At 37.1% G+C, this 17930-nt stretch overlaps 1 protein-coding gene across 1 annotated transcript in view; it reads right to left on the bottom strand.

Moving 5' to 3' along the window:
- The window catches only part of ALDH1A1 (aldehyde dehydrogenase 1 family member A1), a 30615-nt gene that overhangs the window by 7479 nt on the left and 5206 nt on the right, over nucleotides 1-17930 (bottom strand). Inside the window, exons 2-9 of the mRNA XM_050987237.1 lie at nucleotides 15851-15955; nucleotides 11762-11902; nucleotides 8849-8978; nucleotides 7682-7743; nucleotides 5547-5675; nucleotides 3014-3127; nucleotides 1318-1420; nucleotides 558-742 (exon numbers count right to left, since the gene is read on the bottom strand). Of these exons, the coding sequence (XP_050843194.1) occupies nucleotides 558-742; nucleotides 1318-1420; nucleotides 3014-3127; nucleotides 5547-5675; nucleotides 7682-7743; nucleotides 8849-8978; nucleotides 11762-11902; nucleotides 15851-15955 (969 nt within the window). The remainder of the gene's footprint in view (nucleotides 1-557; nucleotides 743-1317; nucleotides 1421-3013; nucleotides 3128-5546; nucleotides 5676-7681; nucleotides 7744-8848; nucleotides 8979-11761; nucleotides 11903-15850; nucleotides 15956-17930) is intronic.

Here is a 17930-nt window from a genome sequence, read left to right as displayed (position 1 = left end):
CAATTCTTTTTAATGCTGCATTTTAACATTCATTTGATGGAAAAGCTGTTGGCATGATCTTTTAACAAAAGGAGAATAAAAAACCTCTTGCATTTTGATTGCGTAATATTCTAAAACTGAGAGCAGCATAGTAAAAGTCTAGTGACTTGAGAAAGGGGAAAAGATATTGATACTCTTATTTCTTCAAGCTAGTCACTTATAGTGGCACTATCTGAATGAAAAGGTAGCAAGTTCTAACATGACATAGGTCATTGTACTTGAACTTTTACAGATCTTGCATTGGAGCTTTCTCAAAGCATTTCAATTTTTTATACTTGTTCACCCTCAATAATAAAAAGAGAAAAAGACCTTAGGCCTATGATACTGGCACAAGCAACAATCACTCTGAGTTCTCCCCCTTTGTACTCCAGACTAACCTCTACAAAACTGTACTTAGCCTTGAAACTACTGCCACGGTAGGTTTGGAAAGACATTAAATTGTGGTGTCAAGAATTAGTCAAGAATTAGTCAAGAATTGTGGTGTCAAGAATTACAAGAAAAGATGTAATTTTACTCACTTGAGGGCCTTGCTGTACACCAGGCTTCAAAGGATCCCCAAGAGTATACTTCTTTGCTCTTTCAATGCTCCGGCGAACAAACTCATCATAAATAGGCTCTTCCACAAAAATCCTAGATCCTGCTGAGCAACATTGTCCCTGGTGATAGAACAGACCAATATGGGCAAATTCCACAGCAGCATCCACTGCAAAGAAATGCAGAGATCATCAGATCATAAACCTGAATCGTCACATCATAACTTCTTTACTATTCTTTGTCACCCATCTAATTTCCCTTTCTAGCACTTTTTATTTTTATGGCCCTTTAAAACACAGACATACAAGCCTTTGCTTATGTCCCAACTACCCTTCTCAAGAGCATCATATGATACACCCAGCTGAACACACATTCAGATATTCTGTGGAAATGTAGATTTAACATTATTTGCCCTGTCAGGAGTGTCAAGAAGAGTATTGAGACAGAAAGTTAATAAAACAGTTAATAAAACTGTTTAAAATCCTTCTATCTTCTTTTCAGTCTTCATTCATGTTTCATTAGGATGATCATTAATTACATGAAGGGTGAACAGGATTTCAGAGCTCCACATTTATTCAGGAGCAATCGACTTTGGTGGCAATCTAACTTAAAATTATGGCATGACCAGAAAGCATTGAAAATTACTTATTTTTTGAAAAGGTTAAATTAATTTACTGGCAAAGAAAGGAAAAAGCATGTTGGATTTCCAATAGTAGTAGTTAATATAATAAAATTGCTACTAACAATCTGCATCTGCAAATATAATGTTTGGACTTTTTCCTCCAAGTTCCAAGGTAACTCTCTTCAGATTGCTCTTCCCTGCTGCTTCTTTAATCAGTTTGCCAACCTAAAAGGTAGGAAGAGGACATATTCATGTCAAAAAGTTCATAACGGCTTCTATAATACTTTTCTGATTTCCTCAAAAGTGAAAATCAGTTGAGAGATTTCTACTATCCCAGTAATAAAATGAAAAAGAAGTTAAAATAAAACAACTGAAAAGAGTCAGGGTACAGGGGACTTACACCCTATGAACTGGAAATGTTTTCTAGAAGAGTTTCCCCCTGTAATGCAAACTGCCAAAGATACCTGGTGCTTTTTTGGTTGCTACCGCCCTACTTGCACGTATCTCTAGTCTAAAGCAGGCACAGGTTGCTGCTTCACCTGCTACTCCCATTAGGTTAAAATTCCTTTGTTTTGTGCATGAGAAGGCTCTTTAATGCACAGAGTTTATGAGACAATCTTCCATGGACACTCTTCCTTGTTTCAGTTTCTGCCCTGGATGAATGAAGAGCAGGAAATGAGCACTGCAACCTAGGACCCTTGCCCTGCTTTTTTCTACTGATGAGATTGAAGGAACTACTTTGTAGGAACTGCCCTGGAAAAGCTGTGAAGGAAAAATCTGCTCGTAGCTCTTGAGGCTTTGGTCTCTAACTGCCTGTGTGCAGCAACCATCAGGCAAACTTTCTCCCTCTGTCAGCCTTCCTGCCCTCATTTCTCACTGCTAAATTGCCCTGCTAGAAGAGAACAGTCACCAAGCTCTAGAATACACCCTCTGGTCCCTCTGCCTTTGGAGGATCACTGGGCACTGGGAACTGTAATTGTCACTGTCTATTGGTAACATCTGTGGGATATTTCTCAGCTGTCAGGGTTTGGGTTGTTTTCATATCTCATTACTGTAGAGCTGAAGGTTTCTGACAGAAGGATAGCTCTTGCACTCAGTGTGGACTGATCCCTGACATGAAGCTATGATATTCATCTTTGGAGTCTATATCCAAGAAGTAAAGAGACCAGATGGCAGTTTTTCCATTTAGCATGCATTTAGGCAGACAATATCATAACCTGTATCAAAGAAATAGCTAATCCTTAATCCTATATATAGCCTGCAATGAGAAATATTCTATTATAGTACTCACAGTTCTTCAGGGTGAAGCTTAGAGAAAATTAACAGTGACCTTCCTTTTAAACAGATAAATATTTAAACACCCAGACCACCCAGATGGTACTTAGCATCAATGAAATACCAAAAAAATCTGTCACCTCACCTAAATGTGTGCAGACTGAAGAATGAGTTTTCCTAGGTACCTTCCTGTCATCCTGTTTTTATTAAACTCAAAGATAACAGAACATCTTAACAAAGAATGTTCTGAAAAAGTTTTGGTTTAAAGGAGTAAAACTTAAAATACCTTTGGTACACTAGGATCAACTGTATCTCATGGACTGCCTTTGTTTAAAGGGCTTTCCAGCAATACAAACACTGTTTAAATATGTTTAAAGTTAATAATAACCAACAAATCATTAAACAGACTTTGTTTAACAAACCAGCAGCATTAAGAAAGAAGAGAGTTAAAATAATTACACAGAATAAGTTAGACATTAAATCATTCCTGGGAATCTGAGGGGCACATTTCATGCTTATATTTTCTTGCATTCATTATAGTACCTCTGTAGAGCCTGTGAAGGCTACTTTATCTATGTCCATGTGGTGAGAAATTGCTGCTCCAGCAGTGGGTCCAAAGCCTGGCACAATATTCACTACTCCAGGTGGAAATCCTGCCTGAAATGGAAGAAAGAATCCTGTAAATTTGGGGAAGGACAATAACTTTAAGAACATGTGTTGCATGGTCTTCCCTTTTCAGTTATCCAGCCACCTTTTCCTAGACATATATTTGTTCTCAGCCCTAGAGCCCCACAAGGTTTAATTCTCACACAATTTACACCCTCTTTCTTTCACCTGTCTTTCAGGTTATTGAATTCTTTTTTGTTTTTTCCCAAATGAATATATTGCTTTCATTCTTTGCCAGTGCCATTTCTGAATAAATATTTTTTAAAATTTTGTCACTCAGATGTAAAAAGATATATTGCAGACTTTCATGTCTGCTTCATTAAAGCTGTTTGAATCAACAGGTGTGCTTGCTGACTTCTGCACATTGATATCCATGCTAGATGAAATTAATGATCTGCTGCTGAAGTTGAGAAAAGGGATGGAACTCTGGATGTAGGTTGAGAGTACAGTGGGCAACATGAGAGCTTACAGCAAGAAAGAGGCAGCTACCAAGCATTAACAAGCAGGCTGAGATAGGCATAGTTTCAATATCTTGCACATTTTTATGCAAATTAGATTTTCTATGGTTCAAAACAAATGCATTGTTTCCCACAAATCCTGTACTAGATATGTTCCATTCACAACTAAATAAGCCATTTTCTTCCAGTGGCTTGTCAGGCAAACTCCAAGGATTTGCAAAGAGTAGATGGAATTTTGTTGGTTTACGAAGCAGCTGCACAATTTCAATGACACTTGAGGAACACAGAATTAAAATATCAAATTGATTCATATCCTGCATTATCACTTTAATAAGTCTCTTTATAGCACTAAACAGGACTTTGGAATTACATGCTAAAGTTCCATAGTTTTTTGGAAAATGGTGAATTTCAGGTGGTGAGTTGGAGCTCCTAAAACTCATTTTGGATACCAGGTTGTTACTTTTGTTCAAGCAACTTTTATTCCTTACAGTTTCATGCTCAGGTACAGTAAGTCACTGCCTTTTATGCTCATTTAATTTTCCCAATAAATATTTACCCTGAAATTGATGAGACCATGAAGTTCTTTCCATTTGCAAGGCATTGCCTTTCTTTCTTACTTTGTGTAGAGAGATCTCCCTTTAAGCATTTAATTTCCATGTTTGTTTTAGGAGCTCTTCTCTATGTGTTAGTATGGGAGTCTTGTGACTATCTTCACTTCAAGATAGTGAAGGTTACCAGAAGCGACTATATATATATATATTTGTTTTTTTAAGTGGGAATTTGGGAACTAGAAAGTTAAATTAGACCTCAGGATATTTTCACAAGTCTACAGCAGCTGTTGAAGTGATCCCTGTAAGGGACTTGGCCTCCAAGGTATTTTTTATAGTCTGGGTATTTGTCACATTCCCACTTCTGAGCTTGCCTTTCAAGAAATCAGAATATCACAGTAGATATTTCATTAGATCATAACAGAATTGAGCTAATTTCCCTGTAAAGCTACTTTTTTCAGGGAAATACACTTTCAGATACTTATTGTTAGAAATGAATAGAGAAGGTCTCTCTCATATTTTTAAAAGCTATTCCTGCTCCCCAGTATTATGTAATAGCATTTACTATGTGATGCAATAGTAGCAGGACATGGCTCCATTCTGATAATTATTTAGTTTCTGTTCAATATTAACACACAACCAGTCAGTGTGTTGTGTTGAATCACTGTGTTACAGCAGAATTTTAAAAAGTGCCAAGTCATTCCACTAAAACTCTCCAAGGTTACTGCACTGGTGATTATTGTGCCAACCTTTGAACATCTTAGATTGCATTTGTTGATTTTATTGGGAAGAAAGCTAACCTGCTTTACGGTTCTCTTTAGGTGTTTGCTGGACAGGGCACAATAGTTAGCTGTGGAGATACCAGCTGGAAACTGGCACACCCCTTGCTCAAGAGCAGAAAGTGACTTCTCACAGTTTCTGTGTGGAGAAAGTTCACAAGTTTGGCAGCAGTCACCAGCTTGATTTTACAGCTCCCTGTTAATAATAAACTTAGGTGGATGAAAACTTTGTTCAGTTAAAAAAAAAGCAAACACCAGTACAAGCAGGTTCTTTTCTGTGATAACTGTGCTAATCAAGTCATTGCCACCCACCTCCAAATACTCTGCACTTGACTCCTTGTTTGCTTTTGACTCTGAAAGGCACTGTGCTTTGGCAATACAAAAATATTTGCTAAAGAATGGAGTTACTAAATTGATGTTGTGGGATTTTTTTGTGTGTGTACTAGGCTGAAAGATATGCATGCTTTTGTCCTGGTTTGGCTTCAGTAGCTTACAGCAAGGTAAGCTCCACAGTGCAAGATTAGGCATGCAATAAGCCTGTCTTGTATTACCTTTGTGGCATTTCAGCTGCAGTGTACTCTTACACTTCTGAGAGGGGCAAATAACCCTGTTGTTGGTGACTTACCTCTTTAATTAAGGATCCCATGTAAAGGGCACTGAGTGGAGTTTGTTCTGCTGGTTTGACAACCACCGTGTTTCCACAACAAAGGGCAGGGGCAATCTTCCAGATGAACATAACCAATGGGAAGTTCCACTGAAAGACAGATGAGAAAGTGTATAATGTTTCTAATACATCACCAAAATACCTCAGCTTTTTCTGGTATAATAGTGCAAATTTTCAGCTGGGTGGTTGAACTTTTTGTTGAACTCCTTTCAGAAAGAAGATGTTTTGAAAAAAACAATTATCAAGCCATGCAGTACAAACTGGGGATTGTTGTGTATGTATAAGTCTAGGGGATCTGAGGTTTTAGTTACAAGCTCAAGAGACAATGAGTGTACTCCTTTAACAAAGTATTACAGGCAGTTGTTGGATTAGTGGTGCAATTGGGAGTTTTGCTTTCTTGAATGGTCACATCCACCACCAACTGAGCTTTCTAAGGGAGAGAAGGTAATAACACATAATGCTGTCCCTGCCCTCGCCCCTGGAGGTTTCACTGGCAGCTGTCTGTTGTCAGCAGGTCAGGCAGACTGAATGCTTTGGATCCCATGCTCTGCTTGTGAGGGTCAGCATGGCCAGGGAAAAACAGCTTTTCCCCCTGGAGAATATTGACTAGAGTTTGGGTGGCATTGAGGCCATGAGCCTCAGCTCAACAGCTACCTTTTTGAAATGGGGAAAAAGGCAGTTAAGAGTTACCTATTATGTAGAAAGGCTAGGAGGAATATACATGCAACACTTCTTTGTTTTCTCTCCTTGCCTCCTTTCAGACTCACCCCAGCCCCAAAACCAATGGGAGCATAAATAATATAAAGTGGGGGATTACAGGGTTTTCTGCATAGTCATTGTTAAAGTTGTACATACAACTGCATAAGTGAAAGGAAGTGGAAAGGGTGAGCCATCAAAAGTGGTTTGCAACATACACATAGTCCTCACAGTTTTGGTTTCTGTAGAAAACTCCAGTTTGTTGGTTCATATTTCAATGTAGAGAAAATGAAGATATACTCAGAAATACTTAATATTTCATAGGGGAAGTCAGTGTTTGTTCTAGCTGCTGCTTGTACTTCCAGGAGATAGTTAAATTTTAAATGGCCACATCTAGTGCTTCTAGCTCTAAATCACAGCTTGACTGAGTGTTTTACTTGAAATGTCTTGTGTCTGACCTACAAGAGGATCTAAACCAGCAGTTTCCCAAGCCCTCCTAGAGGCTGGATACAAACATATTCAAGCAATGTTCTCCAAATCAATGTGCTGGTCTAAAGATACAGCAAATTTTCAAGATCATCTTTAAGATGTTGGGAACATGAGCAGGACCCACATGTTGGAGCAGACCTTATAGACAAGGTGACTTTTTCAGAATCTGTTGAATTGTCAAGCATGTCAGGTGAGGCTGCTCATGACTACCATGTGCAAGGTGGTGGGTAGAGTAGGAGAGCCTAGTGCATACAACTATTTTCACAAACACCCACCAAAACTACAGAGACTTCACAAATAAATTTAGAACTTGAGCTCCTCCAGTGTTTGGAAGGATCAGACTGAGGCAGGCCTTTTGAAACTTCAGTTGAAAAGAGTGAGTTCAAAACTAGGAATTCAGATGTGCCAAACAGGAGCTTTATTGGACACATTCTTTGTGTTGTAACTTGTACCACCATCATGGTGAATGAGTCCTAGCCATAAACAAAGATCCAGCTGTCTGAACGCTGTACAGAGCATAACAGATATTCCAGGTCTTAAATAGCTTATTGTTTATAGGCTTATAGACTTAAACATAATAGACTGTGAATATTATACTCTCCTACATGCTTGTTTCTAATTCTTTCACTTTCAACAAAACACAATTCCATCTTTCAAATTCTTTTGTAAGTCAAACTTTTGAGATTTATTTTCTCTCCCTGAGCAGGGAGGAGGGGGACAAGGTTGGACCAAAGTAACTCATCACACGCTGATGAATCAGAATTACAGAAGTGAGGATAGTCTCCGTCTTTCAGGACCTGAAAATTTATGGTTAGTAATGTTTCACAAATGCACTTGCATAGGTAAAATCTCAAATGCATTTCCATTTGGAGCAAGGAACATTTGTATTTACATAAATGTTTCCAACTTACAGGAATAATTTGGCCACACACCCCAATAGGCTCATGTCTAGTAAACGTAAAAAAGTTTCCATCTATGGGAAAAAGAAATAAATTAGGCATTCAGACAAAGCATTTGTGAGAAACAGTTAAATCACAAAGATGATAAAGCAGGGTACCAAATTTAGCTGGATACGATTTTTCTTATAAATGATATTTTCAAAATCTTAACTATGCAAGAAGCCATAAAGGACATCTGGATTCAATGTCTACTTGCTTCATAGCTCCAAGGTTTGATTTTTCCAGTCTGGCTGTCTTTTTGCAGTGACAACCCTGCTTCTCCATATGGTATGTACAGCACACCAATAAGCATTCCTCATTTCTTTTTTCTTTTATCACCTCTTTATTTTCATTCTAAAATGTGTCTTTTAAATCCCAGGTACATATCAGACATTTTTTAATATTAGATTGTAGCTTAAATCAAATCCACTAAATATAAAATTCTCTTTGATTCACATATATATATATGTTCCATTAAACCCAGTATAAGGGTCTACAGGAGGCAAAGAAGTTGGAAGTATTTATCACTCTAGTTTTCCTTAATTCCTTCTTCATTACCTTTTACTTATTCCTTCTTTGTTACCTTTTCCTTAATTCCTTCTTTATTACCATTCTTTTCTTTGCCTTGCTGAGAGAAGGTAGCTAGGGAGACAATGTTTCATAGAGCTGCTTAATGGGAAAGGGAATGGAATGAAATTTTAGCAAGTGCTGTTTCCTCATTCCTATCTCGTAGTACTTTTCCCAACACATTATCCAATCACTGAAGTAAATATTACTGCTTTGTGCTAATCTTTGCTTAAATATGTAGACACCCAGGCCTCACTACTGTAGCCTTGTATAAACAGCACATTGCTATGCAAAAGTAGCCTAAGACATTTTTTAGATGTATACACAGGTTAAATTGTTTTGGTTCATAAACAATACTTGTTAGTAGTGTATGGAACAAGAAACAAATATGAAGACCTATGCTAAATGTTTAAACTGAGAACTATAACAACTCTTTAGTAACCTAATCTTCAAAACTTTCAAAAATATTTTCCACTGGAGATATTTTCAGTGTTGCACAACTTTTAGATAAAAGTCAGTTGTTTACAGCTTGTGTTGGCCTCAGTTCTGTGGCTTTATCTCAGAATTACTCACCGATTGGAACAGTGCGCCCATGGACTTTATCAGCCCAGCCTGCATAGTAGCGTAAAGTTTTGATACAGGCACCCAAATCCATTAGATAGGACGTGGAAAAGAGCTTCCCACCATCAATGGTTTCCATTGTCTGCAGAAAACAGCAATTAAACAGTTCAATACAATAATATCAAATACTGATAATTGTTCTTTTGCTTGGGCTTTGTAATTTAGCTTTTGGAAGTTCACTTTGAGGATTTCAGCTTTAGAACAAACATTTGGATTACTCCCCTCTGAAGAACACATTTTGAAAAACTGAATGTAGCAATTCCAAAGTGAGAAACTGTCCTGATGGCTTGTTTGCTTTGAGCAATGCAGATAGCACGATCACAATGCATTTGTAGTGGTAAGGTTTACTCAAAAACATCTCACCCATATGAACCAGTTACACAGTTCTACTTTATATTAAATATTTTGCAAGCACAGATCAAGAGGTTAGGAAGGAGACAGTGCAAATACCTGATGCAAATAAAATATCAGCAAGACTCAAGTCTTGTAAAATTACCCTAAATACACCTTGAGTGTTTGATGTGCAAAGGAAAGATCTGAGCCATCTAGAATTCTTAAATGAGAAAAATTCCATAAGAAAAAGAAATACTTGCATAGAAGAGAGTCTCTAAATCTAAGGAACGTAGTTTGGATTAATTTCCATGCCCCTTACTATTGGGACATAAATTAAATAGTGTCCACATATTTTTGATGCTTCAGAAATATTTCTCTCAAGCTTTCAAAAACAGAGAGATTGAAGACCTTCAACTCTATGAACAAACTTGTTCAGCAGGAAGAGCCCAACTATAGTTTTAAGATCTAAACTGTAATTTGGAGATGTAATCAGGTTGGCATTCTTTATCATTTCCAGTCAGATCAACAGACTGATACTCCAAGAACAGTTTTTCACCAACAACTCCCCTGTGAATTCCCCATTTTTAGTTAGCCAGAAACGTTTCAGATACAATACATGGAAGAGAACAGAACAAACAGAGACGACAGCAGTGCTTGATGGCTCTTAGCAACAAGGGACTGATTAAATGAGACATGCCCTTGCCATTCCAGGCAATATGTGTGGCACCATTTCCATTCTGTTTGGACAAGGGAGAAAATTCTTCCTTGGCCTCAAACTTATGAAATCTCTGCATCTCCAACATCACAAGAGATTGAATTTATAGTAACAGTTCTCAGTGGCTCCTCCAGTACCTTGCTTGGACTTACTCTTTCAGTTGGCTATCTATAGGTCTGCTGAGCCTCTGAAACATCTTATCAACAAAGAAAGCACTGAAATGGAATAATTTTCATCCTGGTCACATGCATGATCACAGGAAAATGGCTTTGCAATGAGCTTTGGACATCTGTTTTGATCTCTAGTCTGTGGGAGAATGTGTTACTCTACAGACCTAGTTTTCCAGGTAGGATAAACTGAGTGGAGAAAATCTCGCTTCATCAAAATCTAGAAAATACTTTACTCATCTGTACCTTTTCTGTAAAGGGAAATAATTAATAAGGTGATTATGTTGTAGGAAATACAAATAAAATCAGTAAAATAGAGACTTGGGGGGTGCCCCAGAGAAAAGCAATTATTTTATATCATGAAAATGGCAAATGTAAACAAAAACTAATTCAATGTTCCATCTCTCCTGTGGAAAAAAAAGATTGTATCTTCATCCGTTTTGCATTTGTAATGCCTTAGACTGTACAATGAAGAAAGAAATGCCAGCTCATCCAATTATTTAATGGACAAGAGGGCATACTGCTGTATTTAGAATATAGCTCTCTTTGAATTTGGTCTCTCTCAACTCAAATCTAGCATTTTGAAGGTCATAAGTTCCACCCACACAAGATTTCTCCTGAGGAACTCTACTATATAATGGGCAACAGATGCCTTGCAGATTTCACATATCTGAAGGTTTAAATTTTATGAGCTTACCTACAGCATATTTTGTGTCTAATGGCTAACTACTTCAAACTGTAACTAGATCAGTCTGAGTGATCATCCTGAATGTTGGATACTCCTCCTTGCCTAAATTTTTATGCCATTTGCAGAAAATCAGGATTCATCTTCAGCACAAACTCTTATCCCACCTAAATTTTTATTCCAGAATGTGCTTGAAATAGCAGAGAAGTCATCTTAGTAATAGTACCATAAGTGGAGTTTGAAGCAAGGAGGAGAGGATACTACCATTTATCAAATGGGTGGTGTATTCCTATTTTATGTGTAATTTCTTGCCTTAGTGCACAATCTGTAGGTGAGAGCATTACAAGTTATGTGTCTCTGCTGAGTGTGGTAAAATAGCCAGTACACAGTGGTTTGTAAGGAGAGGGCATCATTCCCCAGCACTCATGTTATTGCTCTTTTTAAAATAATCCATTGCTGCTGTTGGTTCTCCTTAAGCTTTATCAACAGTTACTAGTTGCAAGCTGGAGTAAATGAAGGACCAGGGATAAGAAAATTTACAGTCATGAAATTCAAACTTTCCTAGTTCTGACTTGTATCATCTATAAGCATGGAGCCAGGCTTTGAGTTTAGGCCTTGATTCAGGCTTTGATTTAAGTTTAGGCTTTGATTCAGGCTTTGGTTTAGACGAGCATTAACCATGGAGTCAATATTAGTGCGCCCTTAAGAATCAGTGATTCAAATTTCTGTGGGAGGCAGTGTAAGTATCAATTTAAAGCCTATCAAATACTCAAGTACTTTGTGGATATAGGGTGTTAGCAGACCAGAGTGCAAGCCAGCTTAGAGAAGTCCATTTGCTACAGAGGAAACAAGCAAGTAGTGAGCCAGCCTAGCTTTCCAAAGAGTCGGCATGTTAAACTCTCCCGCATCCTGCTGTAAAAACCAGGACTTTCCTCCTTGTCCTTTGGTTCTCATCTCGTACTCACGGCTAGAATCAGACGATCTCTTTCCACCAAGTCAGCGAGTTTGTTCAGGAGCCTTCCTCGCTCTGAGGCATCCATTGTGCGCCAGGCTGACCCCAGCTCAAAAGCCTTCCTAGCTGCTTTCACTGCCTTGTCTACGTCCGCCTGTGGGCAAAACAAAAACACCTCGCTGATCAGTAACTGGCTCTGTCATAAGCCTTTTTTGTGCTGTTCCAAGTGTGAAGTTCAGCATAAGTTTGACAGAAAGCTGAAATAAGAGAAAAAACCCCGATCTAATAAAAATTAGCACCAGTAATGTTAAATACGTGGGCTATTTTCTTTCAAACACTTCTGTTGTTATTTCAGGAATGTAAAGTTCTATCAGGAACAGATGGGTTCTCAAAGTGTCCAAAATAAAAATACATCAAAGAACTTCATTTTTAAAATTTAGATTTTTAAGCCCTTCCTATACACTAAGCACTTGCATTATTGATATAGTCTCTTTTATTTACAAAGAGAAGCCTGAGTCTGTAAGGTAAATGCTTAATTACTTTTTATCTGAAAGTATCTTACAGGGGATATGAAGCCCATGTTAGAAAAGCCTGTTCCTTAGGATGTTTCATAAAATCAACACAAATTTATTGTTAAGGAAGACAAACCAATAAATTTATTTTTGAAGGTTTTAAGAAATATTTAAGCATAAAATTACTTTTAAAAATTAAAAATAAGGCATGTTTACAAAGCTAAGCCTAGGTACTTTGAAGTTTAAGCACTGTCTTTTCATATGCCAGCTAATTCGTTGGTCCATTAATGTTTTTTTATCACATGTTTTGTTATTTATCATTTGGTTTCCACTATAGGAGAAAAATCTACAATGAAACTATTCTGTGCAAAGGGTATTCCAGGATTTAAGGAAAAACAAGAACAATTTTTTGAAAAAAGGCTTTTAGTACTTGGAATTCTTCAGTATTTCAATATTTCTTGTAAAATTTACCAGTGAAAATGGTGACATAGAAAAGAGGTTTAATCTAGATTTTTTGTCAGAAACAAAAAATTTTGAGGAAAATAAGAATAAAAAGGAGTTAATATACAGGCCACGTCTCCCAGAGAAATTTGCATGTAATGTTTGAAGGATATCTTTCAAACATTTTTTTGTCCTGCTGTTTGCTAATATCTCCTCCAGGGAAATCCTTATCAAGGTTGACTAAATCAGCAAATTCAACAAAGCCAACACTATAGTCAATTGTTTTAAAGGTGAACTTGGTCTTGAATCTTTAACTGCTATTGGTAGTCATCAACTAATTTTAAGAAGCTCTGAGTGGGGTGTGGTAGTGGCTTGGAAAGCCCAGGAGAGACCTGTGAAGCAGAAGGCCACAGAAATTCCAAAATATTTCCCAGAAAATTTTGGAAAAGGTAGGAAGGACCTGTATGAATAGCACAGCCATTTCTATAGAGTGCTACCGACCAATGACATACACCAGGTACCTAAAATCCACCAAATTAAGAACTGATTTTCTTCAGAATCTGTCAGCATGTTGTCAATCACCCCATCACTATCTGTGACCCCTATCATAAATTTTCTACATCTTTGCAATAGGACTAAGGGCAGTGGCTTGGCCTTAACTGGAAAAGGAGAAGGGGAAAAAATATGATATGAATATGAATGATGTAAATTAAATCTACATTGTCTGGTGTTCTTTCTACTAGAAACGCAGGAGTAATTGAAACTGAGAAAAATATTAGAAGAGTAATAGAGGGCTGTGAATGAAAAGTTATAAAAAAAGATTGTTCTTCAACTGTATGAAATTTAATTTCATTACATAAATCTACGCTATGAGTATAAAACCTCCTTTCTGAGCCGGTTCAGATTTTTTACAGAAGTACATTTAGTTTACATATGTTGATCATTTGATGAGCTGCTTTATTATCACCAAGGGCCTTTAGGATTAGGAATCTAGCTTGAAAGAGCCATCAAACTGGAAGCAAACAGTTCCCACCCACATTTATGTCTGTTCTTTGTAATCTCCTCTTGTTTTTTATATGCCACTGCAAGGCAGTGGACAGCCCTTTGTCAACCCTATTGTATGCACAAATTAAATTCCTAACATCTCTGGGCTCATCATCTGAAGTCCAGCCTCTTGCATATTAGGTTCATAATGGCCGTGTAATTTACAAGATCTGCACAATTCACTTGGCAATTTAGATAATAGCAATTGTCATTACACATTTGTTTGCAAAATTATTGAAGAGAGAGCAAACCTGTGTTTTGAATAGTATGATCTCTTTTATTTAATGAATTGTTAGAGAGCTTGTCAGGAAATAAAGCTACAAATATTTTGAATGATAACTGAACAGTTGCAGGTTACAAGCATTTTAATTTGGGGATGATAAATTCTCAGTGTCTCAGCACTACTTATAGTGGTATTAAAGAAAAGAAAAACCTTTGAAAAACTTCAGGTGTTTGGATTTTTTAAAATTATTTCATTCCTGGTGAAATAATTACAAGTCAGACTTTCTCAGCCATGTTTCTCTATGAAAGTGTTTGAAATGTGACATCATTATGACCTTCTTACTAATTGGTGGTCACTATTGCTCAAATACTGGGAAACATTAGAGACAGAAATTATTAGATGAGATTACAGACCAGAGTGAGAAGGATTTAATTGATAGATGTCTGAACTAAAATTGGATAGCTGTTATTGCATCATTCTGAGTGTATTTCTCAAAAGAGAATTTCATTTCAGTGTGAATTTCTGTACAGTAAATGAAAAGATTTTGAAAAAAGCATGTGCTTGTTATATTGGCAATAATTTTTGGTGAACTTATAACACAGACAAACTTACAAGTTTTACATTATTTCTACTGGATTAAAATGTGTTTAACATTTTGATGCTAAACTTATAAAAAGCTTCTTATACTCAACATTGTAGAGATACCTGTTTTTTGACTAAAATGAATATATCATTTTGTGAGAAATGTGAAAACAAAATTCACTTTTGGATGCAAAATTAAATTTGAAGTGGAACTCTAGAAAATTAAATAAATATAAATAAATATAAATGTGCAAGAACCAAATAAATAATTAAATAAATATAAATGTGCAAGAACCAAGCCAGTAATTATAAAACCAGCTTTATTTCCAGTTACAGTCATCTCATAACATAGAAATAAGACCTTCATTTCTTTTATTTACTTTCTCAGAATATAGCAACAAACCCTTTCTTTGCTCAGTACTTTTAATGCTGTTAAGCACATTGTCTACCCTATTTAAAAAAAACCTTACCACCTTCATTATTTTTAAACTGTAGAGTAGCACTAGGCAAACCCTGTTCATACACAAAATGTGACAAAAATACAGAGATTAGTGCCTATGTTTTCATTATATCTTTGATTACATGGCATCTGTCTGAAATTTTCCACTACAGAATCTCATAAGAATTTTAAAAAATTATGTTTCTTTAAAGTTTTGAATAATATTTTTAGTCATCTGCTTCATTGATTCAACATGCATTAAGGAGGACTATTTTGTGGAATTAGTGACTATTTGAGAGGCTCCCTTCAACTTGAAAGTAATTTTTAGGACCATGATCCAATATGTTTTTCACAAAACAAAATATTTGTAGGGGGCAATACTGAGACCACGTTTAGCTAAAAATACTCATGGTAGTGATCCTCACAGAATTTGTGGGAAATGGTAGGGATTTGTCCTTTTCATATTTTCTACAAGGAAAAGCCTTATATAAATGTGTCATGAACAAGAGTATATGAATTTATACTGAAGAAAATAGAACAGAAAAATAAAATCCCACGTAAATTTTTTAGATATCAATGACTACAGATAAGAAAATGAATAAATAATATTAGTAAAACAAATGAGCAAAAAAAAAAATTCTTCAGAACTTTTCTCATATGAGCCTAAGGTAAAGCAGTTTTTCAGCCTCTCTTTCCAAAAAATATTATGGTTTATAAAAAAAGAGTTTGTGAAAGAGAGTATACAGGATGAAGTAGGTCCCTCTGAGGTGGTTTTACATTGCACAAATGGCTGCTTGCCTTCCTATGTTTAAGATGCATGGAAATTAAAGTTGAAGTTAAGGGCAAGAAAGAAAACTCTACCTTGTCTCCTTCTTCAACCTCACAGATTTTCTCTTCAGTCGCAGGGTTGAAGACTGCAAATTTTTTACCACTGACTGAGTTGTGCCATTCATTGTTTATAAATATCTGCAGGGGAAGAAAGAGTGCAACAGCATTAGTAACTCGTACACAGTTGTTGTCTCTTCTGTGCTTTAGTGAATAAGCCTGCCTTTCACAGCTGAGAGCTGCCAGACTGATAGATGCCTGAAGCACAACTGGATAGCTGTTATTGCATTATTCTGAAGAGATGAGTAATCACAGACACACTTAACCAGGACCAGCTTTTTAAAATTCACTTCCTTTGCACAGGAAAACTTTCTCTACATTTTTATTTTGTTTCATGTCATAGAAATATGCTGCTGTAAAGTGGTTCTTCCTGTCTCTGAAGTAGGAGGGAGGTTGAGCCCTAAATGACCCATGGAAAACACCCTGAGTTCCTGTGCTCTCAGGGCTGCAATGCAGACCCTTTCTGTTACATGGCCCAACAGAAGTAAAACAGTCCTTGGATTTAGTGAGTGTAGAATATTGAATTAAGAATACCTTGGAGAGTACTCTTTTAATTAGCTTTGCTTTGATTTGTCTTCAGTCTCTCCTGCCAAAAAAAAAGAAAATCCCAACCAAAACCAAACCAAATCATACCCACAAATAAACAAAAGCAGTAGCAAGGATTTTTGAAATTGAAGCTGAGACTCAAACCCACCCTGTCATAGTCAACTGAATGAGTTAAAGAATCCTGGAATGGATAAGGCTGGAAGGAACCACAGTGGGGTCATGTGGTCCAATCTCCCTGCTCAAGTAGGGTTGTGTTAGAGCACCTTGCACAGAATTGCACCCAGATGGTTCTGTGTGCTTAGGACGTACAAAAGGACCTCTGGCTGAAATTTGATGTACTTCTCTCTGTTCACAAATGCAAAACAGAGCCTGGGTCTTACCTGTGGGTGCACAGGATCTGCACTACTCTAGAGCCTGCCATCTCTGGGGCACTGTTGGTAAAATGATCAAAGTGGTTTAATTTCTTTTTTAACTGTAGGTTAACCATGAATCAGAAAGGAAATGTTCTTTGGAAAGACACCATAAATGCACAGCTGCTGAAAAGAGGAGGTGTGAGTTGCTAGTAAGTGTATTTTACACTTCTTGGAGCAGGCATGATAAAGTATACAGTCCAAAGTTAACAGCACCTGTCCTTCTCTGCCTGACCCTCTGTGATCTCTGGGCTCAAGCCAATGCTGAAATGCTGTGCCATGCTAGGCTGTCCTAGCACTCCTTGAGCCCACCCTCCTGATGCTGGTGGGCTGCTGCACTCCCTCCTCAGTGGCTTCCAGAGCTCAGGTTGGGCTTCTCCCTAGAGCCAAGGCATCTTGCCACAGGTACTGGAGCCTAGCAGTGAGATCAGCTGCACTCTCCACTGGGACAAAGAACCCAGTGCTGCTGCTTCAGTAACAGGAACCTTAAAATAGAACCAGAAGACACTTTGGTGTAGGCAAAGCAGATGATGGTTGACTCAAGACATGGCAGGAGAGTATCAAGGTGCCAGAACTGCAGGATAAATGGTTTTTGTCACAGAAACTTGAGGAATAAATCCTTCCACCTCAACCACATGTCATTAAAATGTGACAGATTCCAGGGAATAAATTTTCTGCACAATATTAAAAGTGGTTGAGTAGTTGTTAATAATTGGTAAATAGTTTATTAATAGCCATCAATATTGATAAAATTAATATCCATAAATGGATATGGAAAGAATATGTTAATATATTCCTGTATTATATTAATTTAGTTCTGTATTTTTCTGTGTGTCATTATGTGGGCAACTTATATAGTGTGATTGCCACCTCTGACCATCAGGAATGACCAGAAAACTCCTGATTTAGTGAAAGCTCTCTGTGAAATAAATATCTAAGTTCATAGAAATTTCTGACAGTCAATGAAGCAAGTTAAAAGAGTAGCCACACAAAATTCCAACTGTGGTAAAAGGACAGAGACAGCAGTTAAATGGTTAATATGACAAAAGCCATTGCCAAGAAAAGAGACAAAGTAAAAGGTAAATATTAACATAACACTG

The sequence above is a fragment of the Serinus canaria genome, chromosome Z (assembly GCF_022539315.1).
Source record: "Serinus canaria isolate serCan28SL12 chromosome Z, serCan2020, whole genome shotgun sequence".
Classification (NCBI taxonomy): domain Eukaryota; kingdom Metazoa; phylum Chordata; class Aves; order Passeriformes; family Fringillidae; genus Serinus; species Serinus canaria.
The sequence above is the reverse complement of the archived record's forward strand: the minus strand, read 5'-3'. Positions and strand labels throughout refer to the sequence as shown.